The 23,097-nt window shown below is 35.8% G+C and overlaps 1 protein-coding gene across 1 annotated transcript in view; it reads right to left on the bottom strand.

Moving 5' to 3' along the window:
• Positions 1 to 21,265, bottom strand: part of LOC149802938 (rhomboid-related protein 3-like) — a 72,165-nt gene extending 50,900 nt beyond the window's left edge. The window contains exon 1 of the mRNA XM_089952452.1: positions 20,961 to 21,265. Coding sequence (XP_089808578.1) covers positions 20,961 to 21,029 — 69 coding nt within the window. The 5' untranslated portion in view covers positions 21,030 to 21,265. The remainder of the gene's footprint in view (positions 1 to 20,960) is intronic.
• Between the last annotated feature and the right edge of the window lie 1,832 nt (positions 21,266 to 23,097).

Below are 23,097 nucleotides of genomic sequence, written 5' to 3'. Positions count from 1 at the left end.
AAAATAGTTTGCAAGCATTAGGCCCCTGTCCCAGAACATTAAATTATTAGACTGTTTGCCCCATGTTAGGCCCCTGTCCCAGAACATTAAATCATTAAACTATTTGTCCCATGTTAGGCCCCTGTCCCAGAACATTAAATCATTAGACTGTTTGTCCCAAATATTACTGCAGATGTGTGTTCAGAAATACTGCAGTATACCCCAGTACAAAATGTTTATTGGTACCTAGCCATGAACCACCCAGTATCATGTGGCTTTTTTATAGGTAAAAGTATTCTTTATTTATGTATTCTTTAAAGGTTTTTATAAAGAGTAGAAGTACAGATGTATGTTGATGATTAATAAAAATGACCTAAAACTTCTGTCTGCAACTGTGTTAAAAACTAAATGATTATTCCATAAAGTCTACATTGACCTAAAGATGAAACAGACCTAAAGATGAAACAGAATATATTTCTGTTGGTTAGTATACACTCCCTACTCTTTTTTTTTCTGTCCAGAGCAAGAAGTTTTTACTGGTTACTAACAAATTAATTTACTTGCCATATATGTTCACTTATATGTCAGGCAAACTGCAAACAACAAAGCTCCAGATCTGCCATAGCATAATGCATCTGTAGATCAAGGCTGATGTTGTTTGTTCTTTGTAATTACCAAGATTACAGCAACCTACTCAGTGCTAAGTTGATAGTGATTAATAACCACAACTTTTCATATTCATATTTCAATCTGATTTTAATCAGACTGGTCGATATTTCAAAAGTAAGCATAAATCCTTTTAGCAGTTTTCAATATAAAAAAGCTGTGTCTAAAACAAATTATTCCCTGTGGGACCTGAATTTTCCAGTGGCAGCAGACTGGTTTAATGGATCTATACAATTTTGGGTTCCTCTGTGTAAGGGTAATAAGGATTATGGCACCAAGAGTAGTGGTTTTCTCTGACTCAACTCAAAGACTACTACACTCACGTATCATATTGGCTGTTAAGATTCCAGTAAGGGGCATATATTAAAATATTCTACAGTATCTGCATGGCAATGAAGAGTCATCAAGTTGTATATATTAAATGTTGTTAGAATTTGTTAAACAAATTATATGAAATAAATAAAGATCAAACTTAAATTTTAAACAAGTTTACAGAAACTACAAAGATCATGGTATATGATGATCTAATAGAGATCTGACAAATGATTAAAAAAACTAAAGTATAATAATGTTTTAAACCCTCATGGTAGACCACGCACTTGTGATGATACACATATGTGCTATTAGCATCCTTTATGAACTTATAGGGTGGGCATGAAGTAGGTAAAATAAATCTTTACATCAATTAGCTGTGACCTTTACCTCTAAACAACCTTTTGAGAGTGGTACATAGCAGAACAAGTTATAGTCTTACATAAAAATCTTCCAAAACTATCATTATTAATCAGGGTACTGAGCAGAGAAAAATACTCAAAGGTAAAAATAAATACTGTATCTATGACCTTGACCTTTGAACTAAGTAGCTAAATGTTGTTTGTGACAGGCAGTGGCTACCACCTGTTAATAATACTGGATAAGATTGATTATTACAATATTTATATAATGCAGTGACATAAATTTGCTTTTAATCATTTAAAGTACAGGGCCCTGAGTGGCCGAGTGGTCTAAAGCACTCTCCGTTAACGATCACTGTCATCTCATCTCTGTCTGCGTGGGTTCGAGTCCAGGATTCGGCTAACGTGGGTATGTGAGAAAGCTTGCTAGTAGCTTCTCGTGGGTCGGTGGTTCTTCCCGGGGTTTTCCCAGGTTCTTCCTCCACCATTAATACTGGCCACCATGCATAGCCTATCGGTTGCTGAAATATGGCATTAAACCCCACAACAACAACATGTAAAGTACTTTTATGCTAAGAATTTGCTAAGTGTCCCAAATAATGTCATCTACAGTAATACCATGAATAAATGCCTCAATCAATAATAGAAAGATGTAACCCACTGGACTTAAGGCAATACTATGATAATTCGAGTGCAAAATTCCATTCTCTTCAATCCGTACCTCAAGAATAGTGCTGTAAATCCAATAATTGACACAATTAGACTCTGAATGTGTATGGGAAAACTTAATAATCCATTTGCTGAATTTTCCTGGTCAGGAAATGACTATTTTGAAGATGGCAATTGACATAAATGTTACTACAAACCTGCCAAAAATTATTTTTGAATCGATAAAACCTTTGAATTGCTACAGACTTTATCAGCTTAATATCTCCTCAACTTAACATCTTACAATTGTCTACGTTTTGAACTGTTTCTTTGGGAACAAAACAAAAAAATGCCCTCAGTAAATCTGAGATATTTAACTGTACTGCTTTGCAATAGGGCTCCTTCCTTTACATGGAATTGTGAACTTTTCAAAACACTACATACCATATATGCTCACTTATCAGATGAACCCAGCTGCAAAATACACATCTCCAAACCTGCCATCGCATAGTATGCTGGCAGATCTGGGTCTATTCAGTTTCTTGGGTGTAATAAGTAGAACAAACATTATAGACCCTGATATGTTGGCACATTATGTGATAACAGAACATGGTCTATGTTCTCTGTAGTTGGGTTCATCTTATAGGTGAATATATATGGTAATCATCATAGACTTTCCCTAACTTTATCATCTACATTTGTCTATTCTGAACCGACCTCATTAAAAATAATTGTGGGCAATACATTTTTATAGTGATTTTCACTTAGACTGCATAAGCTTATTAATATTAGCCCTGGTTGTTTTTTTTTTAACATGATGGTTGGTTGGTTTCAAAAATTTTCCAAAAATACTTGAAACACATTGGAGTGTGCAGACTGCTGCTGTAGAAATTCTAGTCTTTATACGAAAATTAAATTGGCAGTCTTCTTGGGAACTCTTGTAGTATCGGGTAACTAAAGAAAAGCAAGACAAATTATAAATTCCATACTGAGCAGGTTTCAAATTCCAGTTCTATTCTGATAATAAAAGTGATGAAGTCAAGAATTATAAATATTAAACTTGACTAATAACTTCAAATCAAGACCTGTCAACACTTACGAGTGCTAGAAGTCTGATTTAAAGGTCAGAAATAATTAAAAACACTTCATTTGTGCATGGGTTCGACAGTAAATTAACTCGTGTAAATAACTTATTGATTCTGTGCAAAATGAGGTTTCAAAGTACAACAGAGAGAAATTCAATGCTCTAAGAGATCAAATTCTGGCTCTGTAATTGCTTCCCATATGAAAGAACTCAAGTATAAATAAAATAAACATTTTCCAGACATTCACATCTAACTTAATAGTTTTATATTATTACTAGTGGCACTAGAACTATCAGCAACTGGTGCACGGCAAAGAGCTCTGCTTACTGTACATACTTTGTTAGAAGTCAAGTCAAACTGCAAGCAACAAAGATCCAACTCTGCCATAACATAATGCACCAGCAGATCAGGGTCTATGTTGTTAATTCTACTGATTACTCCTAAAAATACTGCTGAGAATCAGATCTGCTGGTGCATAATGCAATGGCAGATCTGGATCTGTGCAGTTTGCAGTCTGACTCATCTTATAAGTGAGTATATACGGTGATACAATCTGCTTAGCCTTAAAGAGAAGAACTTGTGTTAGGACCATCAAAACCACCAAGTTAGGGAAAAGGGGCTATAACTCTTCCAAATGATGATATGGTATGATGGAAATCCTTCTCAACCATGCCAAATCTGATTGCAATTTAACAGACCTTGGTAAAAATTAAACTGCAGGAACTGAAGTCTGGAGGATGGATTATCAGGTGCCATAACTTCTGTAAATAGTTTTATACATGCTAGAAATCAAATTCACTCAAGGTCTTATCAGCATAGTCAGGTGGACATGCAATCATGGGGAATAACTCCTGAAAATGATGTCATGGAATGCTGTTGTTGTTGTAGGATTTAATGCCATTTTTCAGCACACGATAGGCTAAACATGGCAGCCAGTATTAATGATGGAGGAAGAACCCGGGAAAACTCCGAAAAGAAACACCGACCCACGAGAAGCTAATGGCAAGCTTTCTCACATACCCACATTAGCCGAATCAGAGACTCGAACCCACGCAGACAGAGGTGAGATGGCAGTGATCCGTAACAGAAAGCACTTTAGACCACTCAGCCACTCAGGGCCCCATCATGGAATGATGATTGAAGTCAAAATTGTGTTGCCTTTGCACAGATAATAGAGAACATTATAAATAAAAAAAGATATTACAACAGATCTAACTTCTAAACCCGGGTTAACTAATGATATAAAATGACACATGTTCCATCATGGTTTTGAGATCACAGTATTACTTGGGCATTTGGAAATAAAAGCAGCAATTTAATAAATTACAAGCTTAAAAATCAGGTCCAGTACAGACCTAGATCTGCCATCATATAATGCACCAGAATATTATAGTCTATATTTTTCATTTAATGATTATTCCTTACAAACAGCACAGACCCAGATCTGCCAGTGCTCAATGTGATGGCAGATCTGGATCAGTGTAGTTTGCAGTTGGACCTGACTTGTATGTCTATATGGTAAGTCCATAATGGAATTCAAACTAATTGATAACTATATTATACATCTTTACAGCATTTTGTCATTACAAGTTAGTTATAGGTAACAATTTTTACATGTACTTTATGTATAGCTAAAACATTTTTATCTACTTTAAGAGTACAAATGAAAGGGTTAATACTAATTTATTTATTTACTGTAACATTTTACTGTATGTCTGTTTAAAATTAATTTGATCTGAACTGATTCCTTCCAATTAGTGTATTTACAAAACACCTGGATATTTTTTCTCTTGATTTTACTTCGATAGGCGAACATTCTTATCATCAAACATCTCAAAATAGACAACAAACCTGTGTCGATAAGAATCCTCAAATATTAAATAAATCACTGTCAAAATAGATCAGTTTATGGTCATGGCATATGACAACGATGAAGTAAAAAACAAATTTAAAGTACTCGTATGTCAACTAACCATTATGCAGTAAATGTTTTCAATGAGTAAGATGGCAGGTTATTAGGCAAATATGGCCTAGTCCATCAGTTAAACATTTTCAAGCTGTGAAATTCTAAATTTTCATATCAAATACAAAAAAGTCTATAACAGTAAAATATAAAAGAAATATAAAGTCTTCAAAAATAAAATACAAAAGAAATACAAAAAAGTCTTCAAAATTAAAATATAAAAGAAATACTAAAACTTTTGGGACAAGAAAAGCCAATACATATTTCCTTAAATTCTTAGATCTTATACCAGATATGACAGGAATCCTATGTGAATATTGTTATGCAGTAGTATGAAGTCTAAATTTAACCCAGTTTTAAAAAACAATACAATTAAGCATCTCAAACTATTTTCTCACCTATAATTGTTTCAGTTACTCTGTATTGCTGTGACTCTTAGCTACATAAAAATCATATATACTAAAACAGTTTACAAGTAAACATCTGTAATTTACTATAGTGGTTCATAAATAATATGCACTGTCAGATATGGGTCTATGGTGTTTGTCCTACCCATCAGATATGGGTTTATCTTGTTGGTTCTACCTTTCAGATGTGGGTCTATGCTGTTGGTCCTACCCATCAGATATGGGTCTATCTTGTTGGTTCCACCTGTCAGATATGGGTCGATGCTGTTTGTCTTACCAGTCAGATATGAGTCTATGCTGTCTGTCTACCTGTCAGATGAGTCTATGCTATTTGTCCTATATGTCAGATATGAGTCAATGCTGTTGGTCATACCTGTCAGATGAGTCTATGCTGTTTGTCCTACCAGTCAGATATGAGTCTATGATGTTTGTCCTACATGTCAGATATGAGTAAATGCTGTTTGTCTGCCAGTCAAATATGAGTCAATGCTGTTTGTCTACCTGTCAGATATGGGTCTATGCTGTTTGCCCTACCTGTGAGATATGGGTCTATGCTGTTTGTCCTGTGAGATATGGGTCTATGCTGCTTGTCCTGTGAGATATGGGTCTATGCTGTTTGTCCTACCTGTGAGATACGGGTCAATGCTCTTTGTTCTAGCCATGATTGAAGAAGAAAGTATAAACTTAGATCTGTTCATGCATACATGCACTGTCAGATATGGGTCTATGCTGCTTGTCCCACTTATGATTTCAAGGCATTTTTATAGACTTGGATCAGTCCTCGCATACTGCATAGTCAGATATGGGTCTATGCTGTTTGTCCTATGGTTTCAAGGCAAAACTATAGGCTTGGATCAGTCCTTGTATACTGTAATCAGATATAGGTCTACGCTATTTGTCCTATGGTTTCAAGGCAAAATTATAGGATGGATCAGTCCCTTCATATTGCAGTCAGACATGGGTATATGCTGTTTGTCCAACCAATAATTTCAAGGCAAAAGGATAGACTTGGATCAGTCCTTGCATACTGCACAGTCAGATATGGGTCTATGCTGTTTGTCCAACCAATAATTTCAAGACAAAACGATAGACCTGGATCAGTCCCTGCATAATGGACTGTCAGATATGGGTATATACTGTTTGTCCAACCAATATTTCAAGACAAAAGGATAGACTTGGATCAGTCCTTGCATACTGGTCAGTCAGATATGGGTCTATACTGTTTGTCCAACCAATAATTTCAAGGCAAAAGGATAGACCTGGATCAGTCCTTGCATACTGGACAGTCAGACAGAAGTCTTTGCTCTTCATCTATCTACAGTTTTAAGCCTAAGTGTTGAACTTGATTTCCTGGCACATTATGCATTGCTAGATCGAGCTCATCTGGGTCTATGATGTTTTCGGGTGGATGCATAATATATATATGAATACATAGGTATCTACCACAAATATTATCAGATTTTAGATAAAACAAACAAAATTATGTTTAAGGGCAAATTATTCAGCTATCTAAATACAACCAACTGTCTTCATACAGGAACAAAATGAATGTACATTTATTGAAGGTTCCAAGTCCAAAAATTCAAGGAGTGTGGGATCCATCAATCAAGTAGTAATCTAGATCTTAAATGACCTTGTATCAATTTTCCTCATGGTATCACGGTACCAATTGTTTTTCCATATACCTCAATGCTAATGTTTTGTGAAATAAATATACTTTCTGTCCTACTTGGGCATGCATGTCACACGCTGTCATATAGAACAATGCTAGATTGTCAATTTGACAATGACATAACCAGGTACTCCATTGCATTTAAGAGAGATAACTCTACTGGAACTAGACAGGGGTAAGAGTTATCTAGTCACAACAAGCACATTTTCAGTCATGTGTACCATATTTTAAAAAAATCATAAAAAATACAAAATATGATCTAGATAGAAATTAACACAAACTCACATGTTGCCAAGAGGCTCAACTTTTTTTTAAGCCAAACAGAAAGTACAAGTCTTACATAATGCACCAATCACAGCTAGTTTTGTTCTTTAATTCTGAATACAATGTTCCATACACCTTAAGCTCCGCCCACCTGGACTTGCGCAATTGGTACCGTTATACCTATAGCAAACCTTAATTTTTCCAATAATCTGTGAAATAGTTCGGGACTGTATAAGTAACAAATATACTTAGTCTCACTTGTGAAAAACAATTTGATGAGGTACTAACCTATGTCTTATATGAATGTGTATAGAAATGTCATTGAGCTGTTTGAACTATTGTTTTCATACTTTTGCTTCACCATCAAAATCATCTTTTGAAATAAAATGAATTCTTTCAACTATGAGTTATATCTTATTCATATCAGCAATTATTGAACTTCACATAGGTGATATGGGATAAATCACATTATATCATATTATGTAATAACTAGGTCAAAGGTCAATGTACCAAATAGTATGCACCTGTCCTACTTCAAAATGTACAATTCACCTAAAAGAAAGGAATTTATATTTGTTTGGTAGGTGCAGAACTTAACATCAGAGACAGGTGGACATGACCCAATCTTATTATAAAGTATAAGCTTTGACCACTTTACACTATCTACAGATACAAGAGGTCACTAACCACCAGTCCTCACACAAAGGTCCACCTACCCATCCTCTTTGTAACACAAATAGTAAGCTTTCCTCCTTTGTAATGTGAATAAAATTGTTTCAATAAGCCAGTCAGTCACCAAATATAGTAAATCGCAGCTTCTAAGTGGTTATGTTGGATTGGGGGGTGAAATTAGGGGAATAAAATACAGAAAAATGCCAAATATAAACACTAAGTATAGCACATCAAATGGAGTTAAAAACAGGAGGAAAGTGTTTATCTAAAAGGGAGAGGTAGCTTATGATAAAGGAATTAAAGGTGGCAAAATCAGCAATGCGAAAAATGAGAAGTGAAAGTTTGATGACCTTACCTTGGACAAATATATGGGGCAGGGCCCAACAGGTCCAAGGACAGCCCAAAGGCAACTGTGCTATAACATCCCTTACAGGACCCAAATTTCAAGTGAAGTTGTGTTCATTTCCATCTAATATAAAAGGGTGAATAATTTAGATAATATAGATACATATAAAGTATATTTCTTCTACATAAGAATTTAATAATAATTGTCATAAGATAGAGAGAAACTTATCTCAGAGCCAAGCAGAACATACCTTATCAGTTTTTAAACTTGTAAACTTTACTGTGAGAAATTATCAAATTGCTTCTACTTACATTTGCATCAAGATTGAGGGCTAATATAATACTTCACAAATCTTCTCTTTATTTTCATAATCAGTCACTGAAAATGTGAGATTTTATTTCCTTGAAATGTTATGACTGGTGTAAGGGAGATAACTGAATGATATACATAAGGTGTGGTAACCTTGAATACATTATCCATGTAATATAGATGAGTTCATCAACAACCTGTATTAACTTCATTGCAATTAAATTATCTCAAAATACATTACTGACAAAGTGAGAACCTAACATTTAGACTCTTATGTTTAGTGGAGACCTCAAGAGTCATGTAATTTTAATTTCTAAGATGACGCAGCTCTTTCATATCACATAGTTCATATTTTCTACAATGCCGGCATGTAGAGTGCAGCCTTCCATAACCATGCAGATATCATCTCATGCCAATTTGGATTCTTGCGATGGGATGCAAAGTTTCAAGAACAGTGTGGATTTGAATGGAATGAATACGCACTGTGTGACTAAAATGGTTATCATTCTGTAATGTTGGACCAAACATGGAAATTCCACAGGAGCAGCTTGACAGAAAGAAATAGGATTAATTGAAAGTCAATAGTAGATTATAATTCGGCTTATACAAGTGCCAATGGGAAATGCTGACTTAATGAAACTGTTCTTGTTTTTTGGTATTCACTGCTACTTCAACAAAAGGGAATGCAAGAGAACTGAACTAACTACATGAACAATTTCAAAGCAGGAGAGTGTAAAAAAAAAAAGGGACAATTAGAGCAGGACAATTCAAATCAAAATGGGAAGGAATACCAAATCCTTAATAAATTACCTAAAAATTACTCATGCCAGAACATCCCACATGGTACAAGTGATCTATCTACAAGTGTACTTAGAATGTTCACTATCCTGGTTTATGGCATGCCTTACAAGAACAAGATAGTTGTTTTTGTACACATGATTTTTCATCTTTTGCAGGTACAATAGCCAATATTTGGCCAAAATCAACTATATTATGTTTACATAACTTATTTTGTTGCATGCATTCCAATCTAGGAGGTAACAGCACATACATAAAGGCATCAGGTAACACAAGTCTATATCTATCATAGCTATAGTTATCAAAAGTCCCCATCCAAAGCCATCTTGTGCTATTTTCTAAAGATTTCATACATTTTATTCTTAAAGAACTTTCAATATTTGACCAAAAGTGTTCAGCATACATTTGTTTTCCTACATCAAACTAGTATAGTTCATAAATGCCGCCCACATGTATGCGTTTCTATGGAAACACTGTGAGGCTATTCTTTCCTTTAGGTATCACGGTACCAATTGTTTTTCCATATACCTCAATGCTAATGTTTTGTGAAATAAATATACTTTCTGTCCTACTTGGGCATGCATGTCACACGCTGTCATATAGAACAATGCTAGATTGTCAATTTGACAATGACATAACCAGGTACTCCATTGCATTTAAGAGAGATAACTCTACTGGAACTAGACAGGGGTAAGAGTTATCTAGTCACAACAAGCACATTTTCAGTCATGTGTACCATATTTTAAAAAAATCATAAAAAATACAAAATATGATCTAGATAGAAATTAACACAAACTCACATGTTGCCAAGAGGCTCAACTTTTTTTTAAGCCAAACAGAAAGTACAAGTCTTACATAATGCACCAATCACAGCTAGTTTTGTTCTTTAATTCTGAATACAATGTTCCATACACCTTAAGCTCCGCCCACCTGGACTTGCGCAATTGGTACCGTTATACCTCATGTTGGATGGAGCAGCTTTATGCCAACCACCTCTGTGTATGGTAATGTGTATGTCAAAAGTGCTGCTGATTGATTTAGAAATCTATTGCCTGTTTTATAATAATGCCCTAATGACTATGAAACCATACTGGCTAATTCAATCACTGGCATCCATTGCTGAGATTTCAGCTTTGAACTCTACCACATTATTACAAACTATACTGGCTAATTCTATCAATGGAACTGACTGTTGAGATTCTAGCTTGGAACTTTGCCATATCATTACAAATAGCTTTGCTAGCCAAAGTTCCAATATGTTTAACCTATCTACATTTTGGTGGATCAAACATATTTTAGTGCTTTGTCCTAGCAACATCTATTGAATTACAGGAAATGCCTCCCTTCATATCTGATGCCAACAAACTAACAGTGTGTAACAGCGGTGCATTGACCATCAGCCGAAAATGGTACAGGCAGTGACTTCAAAAGGAAACTTTGTAAGTTTAACAATGAAAGCATGCCTATGTAACAGAGAGAAGCCATTACAGGTGTATTTGAGTGAAAGGTATTTGTACAAACAAGTTGTGTGCTCCCTTGTCTTGATCATGTAGGAACAGTGTTCAAATTTGAACAACGTAAATTTGATTGGATGCACTGCATCCACCAAAATTCACAGACATGAAGCACAGAAATATCGGCTTGATCTGCCAAAGTGTAGATGGGGTTAAAATATCAAAACCTTGGCAAGCGAAGATGCATTACAAACTATAGGCTAATTTTATCAATCGCATTAATTGTTGAGATTCTAGCTTGGAACTTTACTACATCATTAAAACCATAGTGGCTAATTCAATCACTGGCATTGTTTGCTGAGATTTTTTCCCACATCATTACAAGCAAAGGGTGACATGCTTGCTTCTACATTCACTGAAATGAGATGCAAAAACTGTTACAATTGTTTAGCTTTTATCCCTTGATTTTGAGAATGCAAATTTTTCAAATTGTGTTTAAGGGCACATCAACACATGAAAGTTATATTGTACTAAGTAAATAGTCCCTTTCTGACAATCTTACAACATCCTCAGCAGCATTTTGAGAACAAGCACACAATACATCAGTGTCAAGCAAACTTTACATGTTGCTCTCATATATTTGAGTGAATAAGACTTTAAATGATTATCCATTTAGTTCATTGGGTCTGATTTTTATTGGTCCTTTTTCCTTTTTTCTAATATATGTGTCAATAACTTTGTTCTCTATATACCAAGTGCCTTGTCACTCCCTGCCCACTAGTCCAACCCAACCCCCCCTCCCAGACAAGTAATTTTATTGTATTGAATATTTAGTTATGTTTCCAAGAGATATTTCAATTAGATATTTTATTTAAAATAAGGCTATGAAGTTAGTATAGCCATATATATTACTTTCTTCATTCTACTGCCAGCCACAAAGATGGTGACAGCTCTGTTTTCCTCTTTATTTCTTGAGGCAATCTAAGGTGTGTGTGTGGGGTGGGTGGGTGGTATTTTCTAAACAATACACAATTTAAATTACAAAGAATATATATGAATAACATATTTATTCTTTGGCAATATTATGAACAATAACTCTCTGAAAATGAACTGATGTTTTTCAATATAGTAAATGGCTACCTTCCTTTAAAATGTCACCCCTATGCTCCAAAACAGGGTTCCTGAGTGGCCAAGTGGTCTAAAGCGCTCTCTGTTACGGATCACTGCCATCTCACCTCTGTCTGCGTGGGTCCGAGTATCAGATTCGGCCAATGTGGGTATGTGAGAAAGCCTGCCAGTAGCTTTTTGTGGGTCGGTGGTTCTTTCCGGGGTTTTCCTGGGTTCTCCCTTCACCATTAATACTGGCAGCCATGTATAGCCTATCGTGTGCTCAAAAATGGCATTAAACCCCACAACAACAACAACAACACTCCAAACATAATCTTTCACCATGTTCTACCTGATATTTGCACTTCTAACCATAAGTCAAATCCAACTTCATGCAACACTGACCCTGATATGTCAATACATCATGTGCTGGCAGGTCAGGATCTATGTTGTTTGTTCTACTGATAACTGCACATTATACAACAGCAGATCTGGATCTGTGCAGTTTACAATTAGACTCGACATATAGGCAGGTACATATGGCATTTCTCCATTACCAATCATTAGAGCAAAGGTTAAAATGAATATTGTTCAAATAAAATGTTCAGACCCCGCATGAAGGAAAACAACTTACTTACCTATATTCTTCTTTTTCTTTTCTCTTTCAAATATTTCCCACAATGACTTTATGTCTCTAAATCTCTCATCAGGCTTAAAAGGATATGTCATAATTTGATAACTTGCAATATGATTGGCAGAAAATTTATAAATTCCCACATAACTCTTTATCATACTTCGTGGTTTGAGACATTTTACTCAGTGGATACAGATTTTCTTGCCTTTCTTCCTTTAAAAAGAGTCACTTGATGGGACTGATGCTCTACGGAGTCAAAAGAATTTCCAGGAATTCAAGATAAGACCACTTCCTCCTTGAAACCAACACGTATACTCTTCAGTGATAACAAGATTTTCAAATCAGCTTTTTGTGGTGGCCAGACAGGATGTCTGATTGGTACCACTTAACATATAGGGAAAAGTAGGTATCCTTCAGAGTCTTTTTGTTAGAACCCCCATGTCATAATGATCATCCATTCAGGAGGAGTAGTGACTACAAGATTTTCATGACAGCAGCCATCATGGTAGCCATATTGGATGAATGACTGGCACCATTTTCAAATAGGACCTACAAGGCATAATAAGAAATCTATGGGTGAAAACACCATGCTGATATAGCCATCAATTTGGAAGTACAGATAACAATATTTTCCAGATAGCCACAATGGTGGCCATATTGGCAGTTAGTTATTTTCATTTAGGACCAAGTAAAAACCATAACAAGTTTTTTCAAGAAAACACCTATGTCAAAATGACTTTGTCATTAAGAAGAGAAGCGAAATCATGATTTTTAGGATGGCCACACATTGGAAATCAAATCAGCACTATTTTAATTAAAATCAGCAAAACATTATAACAAGTCTTTTACTGAAAATCCCAAGATGATATGACCATTCATTCAGGAGAAGTAGTAAAAACATGATTTTCAAGCTGGCCACCATGGCAGTCATATTCAGCCACCAGATCAGCATCATTTTCATCTTGGACCAAACTGACATCATAAAGACTTTTGCTGAAAAACCCATGTCAATATGGCTTTCTGTTAGGAGGAGTAGCAGTAGAAAGATTTTCTAGATGGCCACTGTGGCAGCCATATTTGACCGATTGACACCATTTTCATTCAGGACCAAGTGAATATCATAACAAATCTTTCAGTGAAAACCTCATGTTGATACAACCATCTATTCAGGAAGAGTGGTAATAACATGATTATTAAGATGGTCACTGTGTGATGGCCATATTGGACTTCACATTGGCACCAAGTTCATTAAAACACAAGAAGTCTTCTTGCAACAATCGTATCTCAATATCACTTTCTGCTCAGAAGATGTTGCAATAAAAAGATTGAAAAGATGGCTGCCATGGTGGCCATGTTGAATCCCAATCAGCACCATTTTCATTTAGGGCCAACTAGATATCAAAAGAAGTCTTTTAGTAAAAACCACAGTGATATGATCATCCATTCTAGATTAGCAGCCATTACATGATTTTCAAGATGCAGCCATACTGTATTAACCATATTGGACATGCGAGCAACTCCATTTTCATCTAGGACCAACTAGACCATGGAATGCATGTTTGTGTAAGGTTTCATGGCAATTCTCCAAGTGGTTTATGAGAAACAGCGATAACAAACTTTGGACACTGGATGACGGACTGTTGATTCATGCTGTGGCAGCCATACTTGACTCCAGATCAGCACTCTTTACATTTAGGACTAAAGAGAAATCGTAAGATTTTGATATGACAATCTATTTAAGAGTAGTGATCTGAAGAGTTTGAGATGGCTGCCATTGGACATCACATAGGTGTCGTTGTAGTGAAAACTTGATGTTGATATTACTCTCCATTCAGGAGCAGTAACTCTAAGATTTTTTCAAGATGGCTATCATGAAAAGTGTTTTGTATTATCCAAATCACAAAAGATTCTCTTTTTTAGCATCAAACACCTTAGGTGCTGATCTTCTCCTGGACTTAATGGTGCATTTGACAACTTTTCTTTACCTCAAGATCATTTGCGATGAGCCATGCATGAAGACGGAGAAACTGTAATTGAGAAGATCAATGAACCACAATCACTGGGACCACAGAGAGGTAATCAGAAGGAGCTGAATCATGTAGTACCTGATGTTGTGCAGGACCAGCAGTATCATGCTGAATGGTGGGGGGGAAAGTATAAGGAAACAGATGATCCCACTTCAGGCTGAAGGCATCCACTGCCCTGGCCCTCTGGTTGAGGAATGTAAAAACATAGAAGGAGAGCTTATTGTTCAGCTTTGTGGCAAACACATCCACAAAGGGAATTCCTCACAGATGGAACAAGGAGTCTGCTACAGGCTAGCCATGCAACCATTCCGTAAGACTATCTTCCCATTACTTTACATTCCATCCACCAATTTTTTGTTGCAAACTCAGAGGAAGATTCCTTCTGAAGTTGCCCAGTGAAGGAGGTTCCAAACCTCCATGCAGAGAGAAAGTGCATGTGTACCTTTTGGTCTCCTGAGATAAGCTACCACTGACATGTTGTCAGAGGAGGTCATCATGCAGAAACCTCTTATTTGGTATACACACCCCTGAAGGCCTAAGAAACCTCTTATTTGGTATACACACCCCTGAAGGCCTAAGAAACCTCTTATTTGGTATACACACCCCTGAAGGCCTAAGAAACCTCTTATTTGGTATACACACCCCTGAAGGCCTAAAACACTCCCCTCATTTCCAAATTCTTGATGTGGATAGTAGATTCTTCCTGAGAGAATGAATCCTGATGAATGCACCACCCTGAACCTGATGCGTTGCTAACAGGTAGGGGTGGCTGGGGTACATCAAGACTCTGGCCACAATCAGGTCCTGATTTACCCACCTAATCAGATGATGGTGGACATCCTGCCCCAGAGAAATCAAAGCATTCATGGGACACCTGTGCTGTTTCCAAGCAGCTAAAAGAAAAAACGGGGGAGGACAGAAGTGCATTCTGCCTAAGGGAACCTGGTGCACTGCAGAGTTCAAGGTCCCCAGTAGGAGTAGAAAAAAGATGAGCTGGCAACATGGTTTTTACTCTCAACTTTTCCAACAGAGACACAAGTCTACTCTGTCAAGAGGAACACAGACTAGCCCTGTTTGTGAGGAAATTTATTCCCACATATACAAAATCTTGAGATGGAATTGAGCTCTGATTTCTCCAAGTCTGGTAGAAGACCTAGCCTGATCACTACTGACCAACAGTAAGACAGATCTAGTTGGAAGGATTCTAGACCCCCAAGACCCTGGTAAAAATTCTGGGTGTGAAGGCTAGGTTGAACAGCAAAGTTTGAAATTGGATGAGCTCCCCATCCAAGCAAAACTGGTGGTACTTCCTTTGTGAGAAAAAGAAAGGTATGTGAAGTGACGGAGACTGCCAAATTGCCAGGTCTTATGACATTCCTGACTGAAGATGTGGTCTCCATCTTGAATGGTTCCTCCAGCAGAAATCTGTTTAGGGAGAAAAGTTTGATAACTAAATGAGACTTTCTCCCTTTATTGCAGATCAGGAAATTCTGGAAATAGAAGGTCAGAGAGTGGTCTTTTAACACCCTCTCTACTGCATCCTTTCGAAGAAGGGAATGAAAATCTTCCCTCAAGTGCACTAGATTTAACTGGCAGAAGCAAATGGGGGACTTTACTGGAGAAGGGAGATACTGGAACTGAAACCTTACAAATCTCTTATGATAGAAATGACACTGACCAAGCATGTCAAATGAGGTTTAGTCTGGCACTAACTGAAGGAAGAGGTATGCTCTACAAGAGAGGGAGTGAGTCTCTCAGACTGTCTACCCATGTTATTAGGAAAGGTGGAAGGGATTGCAAACTTCTTCCCAGGGACTTTGTGGAGCACCCTTCTAGGGCCCACCTTTCTGAGAAGAGCTCTGAATTGGGGTCATTGCTTTGACTCAGGATGTGCAGCTTTAAAATTTTAGCCAATGGGCCCTGAGGAAGTGTTTTCATAGAACTGTCTACCCTTGTCCTTAAGAAAGCTGGAAGGGACTGCAAACTTCTTCTATGGGTCTTTGTGGTGCACCATTCTATGACCCACCTGCCAAGAAAAACTCTGAATTGGGGTTGTTGCTTTGACTCCAGCTGTACAGCTTTAAAATATCTAGTCGATGGGCCCTGAGGGTGATCAGGATGACCACTGCATGGCTGGTTTCAAGGAGCCACAAGTGGATGGCAGCCCTCAGAAAGTTCTCACTGTGCTCTATATAGTATTGTTTCTCACTCTGCTCTCACTTCCCCTTGTTCATCTCTCACTTCTTCCTATTCAGTCCAAAAAGAGAAGTCACTTCTCCCCAAAATTCAAGTCTAGCTTGACCCCTGATGATGTCAGTTTTTCTACCTAGTCATTTATTTCTTCAAGACTGTACTTTCTGTGTTTTATTCATGTTTTGTGCCCACTGCACTTGGCATTATTCCACATGGTTATAACTTTAAGGAAATATAACTCCACTGACTTACTTCAACATCATGAACACCAGGACTCCACACCCCCATATCATTTCACCTTATAATATTATTCTTCCTTTGTTCAAGTCAATCATCATTGTTGAAAACCTATGAGTGACTGATTCTTGTACCACTACAACTATGATAAGAGATCTGATCACATGTGAATTTACAAAAGCCAGTCATTCACAGCTATCTTAAAATTTCTACTCAACAACCATTCCGACTTGTCACTCAAATCATCTCCCTCTCAGGAATTCAAAATGAAGCCTGCAAGTTCAGCACCTCTAGATTACTTAATGCCTTCTGGTCACAAATTTTATGGGCAACTTTCTGGGTTGGGTGTCCTCTCAGCAACTCTGTAATATATTATTAAGAAGTCTCTCTCTCTCTCTCTCTCTCTCTGTACAGTCAATTGTATTTAAATATGCATTTCAGCTTTACATCATATTCAATAACTTTAGACTCTTTCTCAGTCTAAATTTAAGAAACTTCTGTGCAGGTGCTGTTAAAAGAGACCTCATTTGTTCCAAAGTAGGTAATCCAATCTATACTACAAAGCAACATCCTAAATTGCAAACTCTTTGTCTTGCTTCATCTATATAAACTTATATATTGCTTTCACTAAGTAAAAGTCTACATTACTGAAACAAGAAATTGTGTCAAGGATTTAATGAAGTAAACAAATTTAAAACATAATTATTTATTTAACATTTGCAACATTCATTTACTGAAATTGGTCAAAAAGACAGCAATCCTTATTTTGGATCCAGAATGAATGGCAAGCCAGTGTTTTGCTTTACAAATAGTACTGAACCTAATTCTGGTTGATAACTGCTATATATTCAACCTTCTTTTCACCGGCAATGACATCTTTCTCATTTGTTTCCATGCCACACCTGAATTCAGTTCTTTTTCATTGACTTTTGGTCTTCAGTGTGGGCTCTATCAAGCCTTGTTCATGTTTTCTAATGCCTAGAGATGATGTAGTACTGTGCCAATTACATATCAGATACAACCTACTCATGAAAACCTCTTAACGGGTGAACCTTAACAAGTGTGCATAGCCTACCAGGGTCTACTTGCAAACATGCTGACTTTAACTCTCTGAGCCAAAAGTTTTTTATGTGAGATCAATAAAAAAAACTTTATGCTGATCTATCACAAGCAAAGATCTTCAACATTTTGATAGAGCAAGATATACAACAAAGCATGACAACATATTTTAAGGGTTTAACACATTATCTTTAATTTTAGAAAATTTTACAAAATTATAAAATCTTCACCTCTGAACTAAGTCATGACATTTACATTTCTTTTTGGGCTTTATCTTCACCAAGTTTTTTTTGCAATTATTTATATTTACACTTTTAGAATTTTACTTTATTTAGTACTGAATAGCCAGTATTGTGATGATGTGCTGTTAAGCAATACAATTACTATTAGCCTCCTTTTATTAGCTCAGGTTGGCAACATTGGCAACATTTGCCTGTTGTTGGAGAAACATATGCAGAATACAGTTTACATAGGCAGCTTTGAAAAGCTAAGAATGCAGTTTATATAGATGGCCGTGTAAAGCTATGAATACAGTTTACGTACATGGCTGTGTAAAGCTATGAATACAGTTTACATAGGTGACTGCTTAAAGCCATGAAGTCACCAGAACAATGAAGAGAAGGGAAAAAAAACATATGTATTTGTTATGAGTCAGGTCCAACTACAAACTGCATTGATCCAGATCTGATGTTGCATAATACACAGGCAAATCTGGGTCTATACAGTTTGCTAAAGTGTATTTTGGTTCATTTACTCATGTTAAATTAAATATTACATGTACTTGCTGTTTAGTGGCATTACAAGAAATTCTGTCTCCCACCCCACTCCACCTGCAAAACTTACTCTTGAGTGCCTTCCAATGAAAATCATTGCTGGATGGGAAATTGGGGCCCCCTGCTGCTGCAGGGGTAGTTTGGGTGGTTGCTACATCAATGTTTTTGTTCTAGAAGTTAAAACTAATATAAAAACAAACTCTATTTAATCCTGATTGATTAATGTTCTGCACCTTAACTGTCATAAAAAAAACTTGAAGATGAAAATGGACTATTACAATAGTAGCCCTGTACAAAACTGGGTCAAGAAAAGAGGATCAAGTCTAATCATACAAAATAAAATGTAGAATGAACTGATTTTAATACACACTGATTTCATTGTGACATCACAACATGCAAAAATCAATCCAGTTTCAAATGTGTCACACCTTTAAGTTGATTCTTCCAACAATGTGCACACACTTTAACATTGATTTTATGTACCGGTATGTATGTTTCAGGGCATGTATAAAATGGCCTTTCATGGATCATGGATGTATGAGTAATGAAATAAAGTGATAATGAAAACATTGCCATTTAAAGGCACTGGTAATCTAATGGTTACAAATGACACCAATTTCTGAAATAGTTGTGTAATGAAGGCATTCATGTCTAGCATGACTTGTACCCGAGACTTACAAGCTGACCAGGAACAAAACAGCCCACAATGAGTATAAAAAAATAAAAGATCTTAAAAACATGGGATATTTTAAGGAAATCATGTTATATTTACTTAAACTTTTGATTTCTTTTCATCTTGGTTGACACCTTAAAACGATATGCTGATAATTAAAACCATTAAAAAAATATATATGTAAATAATATATATTGACAGATATGTAGATGAGAAAGGTTTTAGAATGCCAAAATATAGTTAGAAGAGAAAAAAAATGTACATGTATATGGCCAGGTAAATGGATACATTGAAAAGGATTGGAAATAGCTATATTTAGAGAGAGAGAGAAATGTTTATGAAAAATTAAACAACCAGTACAAATATTCTGTCCAGGGATACTCATTATTCTACAGTGACTGGAACTTTTTTATTCATTTCACAGCATCATACTGTTTATTTTTCTTTAAAAATGACTCCTTAGAACATTTTCTTAATTATGTATTGGGAGTGCTTTAAATCTTCTGATTTGAATCAAAGAATCCTGTTAGAGCTGGTTTGCAATGATTTATTTATACTCACAATCCAAGAATTTGTGAATACTTTTTTCATCCATTACTTAACAATTATCAACTAGTCACCTTGAAATCAGTGACATGCATCAAAATATTTGACACATCTTTTAAGACTGAGAACACTTATTTTTATCCAATGTAACTTTTTTCCAAGCAGTAAGTATCAGTCATTAATATAATTATCATGTAAAAAACAGACCATAAACACTGCTTGTCCTATATTTTCAGTACATTAATTATGCTTTAAATGAAATCCTCTCTAGTGGTTAATCATTAGAGAAAAAATTATCAACAGTTAATGCCTATTCACCTTAAATTCAGCAACATGCATCAAAACAACCTCTGATAAGCCAATTGTTCAGTAAGCAAGCTCAAAAACTTTCCCAGGCTAGGTTAGAACAATAAGACAGTGAATCCCAGATGTATACAAATATTACGATTAAAATGAAACTGACAAGTTAAAAAATAAATATTTATTCCTTATTTGTCAAAATTTGCTCTAAATTGTTATTATTCACATTATCAGGATTTTGTGAGAAAATGCAAGATTGACATCGATTAAAAGATGAAAATGACATATGACAAATGAAAGAAACTATACCTTTAAAAATGGTTCTCTTGAATTAAGTCTCATCACTGAATCTGCAAGCATTTTACACGGGTAAAAATGTTTTGATCCAGAGTAGTAAGTACGTACAAAAAATTAAAAACAGTAGTCCTGCTTGATAATGGACTATCCTGTCAAACCTCAATAAGCTGTACTTACATCTGCCTGTTGTGCTGCAATGGTTTGGAGGTATATTCTATCAAGGTCAGGATTTCTAGCTACTGCCATGGTTACAATAATAAAAAAAATCCCTGGGAAAAATTCAAGTTGCCTCCCTTGAATTCATGACGATGGGCTCATCCACAGTCAAAGAACAGCTTGAACAGAATCATGGACAGTGATCAGGAGTCACCTTCTGTGCAAAAACAAAAAAACAAAAAATTACAATCACTCAATTATTCATAGAAGACCAACAGAAACACCATCATTCTGGAAGACCACCTTAGATATGTCAAGATTCTTGAGGCAAGGATGAATTTTATTGTATGTGATGACCTCTATTGTCCTGGGAGAAATGTTGCTGGCAAAAGGTGTGGCGTCTCAAGAATTCAAGTTTTACCATGTAGTTTCATATGTCTAATTCACCATTATATAATCACTATGTAACTGCCAAGTTTCAAACATTTTGTAAAGAAATTACTCTCTAAAGCACATCCTGAATTTTCTGACTCATTCTTTGAAAATAATGTCTGTCATGTATTTTTAACTAATGATTTTTATGATTTCTTAACTCTCTGTGGTAAATTTCCACACTTGTACAATGAGATTCCTAAAAACAGAATGACCGTGATGTCACGTTTTTTGGGAGTCATGTTAACCTCTATTCTGCCTCTCCCCCAGGTCACCAACCTGGAAGATGCTTCCTCCTGGAAATGATCTCATCTCTGACAATTAAGGATCCTTGACAGCTCTGACACTACTCTGATATGAAACCTCAAATGAAAATGCTACCATTGTCATATAGCCTCAGAGAAACCTCAAATGAAAATACTACCATTGTCATATAGCCTCAGAGAAACCTCAAATGAAAATACTACCATAGTCATATAGCCTCAGACAACTGTTTTTCATGGATTTCTAAACGTTAAGTATTTTTTTAAGGAAATTGAACTGTCTCCATATTTATTATGTTTATCACTGCATAAACTTCCAGAGAAGTAAAAAACAAAAAAAATAACATACCTAATTAGCATGCCACTACAGCATAAGCATGCTACTCCCAACTGGTAACTACCTCTGTTGTGTTATTTGATCAACCTGATTATATTTATTTGTTCTTTTTGGAGAATAAGTAAATAAAAAATGAATTTAAAAAGTAATATAGTTTATTTGGTTTTAGCTTTATTCTCTCCTAATATAATGGAGGAAAATTTAAGGATTTTTCAACAAATTCAAAGATTTTTAAGGGATAAAACCAATGTTTTTAAATTCAAGGTCACAAATTCAGGGATATTCCAAGATTATACAAACCATGACTAATGGAATGAGGAATTACAGTAACATGGGTGATGCTAAGCACACTTAAGTACAGTAAAAATCCAAGAGCACATATGATAAGAAAGCTTCATCAGATTCCAATTCTTTACATAATATGCCATGTGTATACGTACGTTTTCGAGTTTTATGCCTCAGGAAACTTTACCGTGTATACCCGCTTATAAATCAAGTTAAACTGCAAACAACAAAGATCCTGATCTGTCATAGCAAATTACACCTGCAGACAAAAGTATATGTTGTTTATTCTACTGAATACTAAAAAAAAATGCACTGACCAAGATTTGCCAGTGCATTATGCAATGGCAGATCTGGGTCTGTGCAATTTTCTGTTGGACTCAACTTATAAGCAAATATATATCGTAATTATCAGTGATTTCCCGGAGAGTCCCAAGTCTACCAGTGCATTGCTGAACACAAGCACATCAAAGACAAGATAAGCAATTCAAATGTTTCAACTTGATCATCTCATGGACAGATAACAATTTCTAAATTTCTGCAATGCTTTCCTATATGTATGCCAGTGGTAGTTGGATGAAGTCAGAAAAATGATTGTCCTGGGCCAATATTTCTGTTTAGATGGTTACCATCATGACACAAGTGAGATTTATGCATTATTATCAGGTGTCACACACGAAAGGAGGGGGGAGCTGTGATTTTCTTTCCATCCAGGATCATTTTTTCATTTACCTGAAGAATATTTTTTTTCCAACTTTCAACTAAAATGGATATAATTAGTTATTTTCGTTTCTTCTTTTGTAGTAAAAATCAGAGCAAGCTAAATTATAGTCGTCTGAATTTA

The sequence above is a fragment of the Sinohyriopsis cumingii genome, chromosome 3, assembly GCF_028554795.1.
Source record: "Sinohyriopsis cumingii isolate HCF-2022 chromosome 3, ASM2855479v2, whole genome shotgun sequence".
Lineage (NCBI taxonomy): Eukaryota > Metazoa > Mollusca > Bivalvia > Unionida > Unionidae > Sinohyriopsis > Sinohyriopsis cumingii.
The sequence above is the reverse complement of the archived record's forward strand: the minus strand, read 5'-3'. Positions and strand labels throughout refer to the sequence as shown.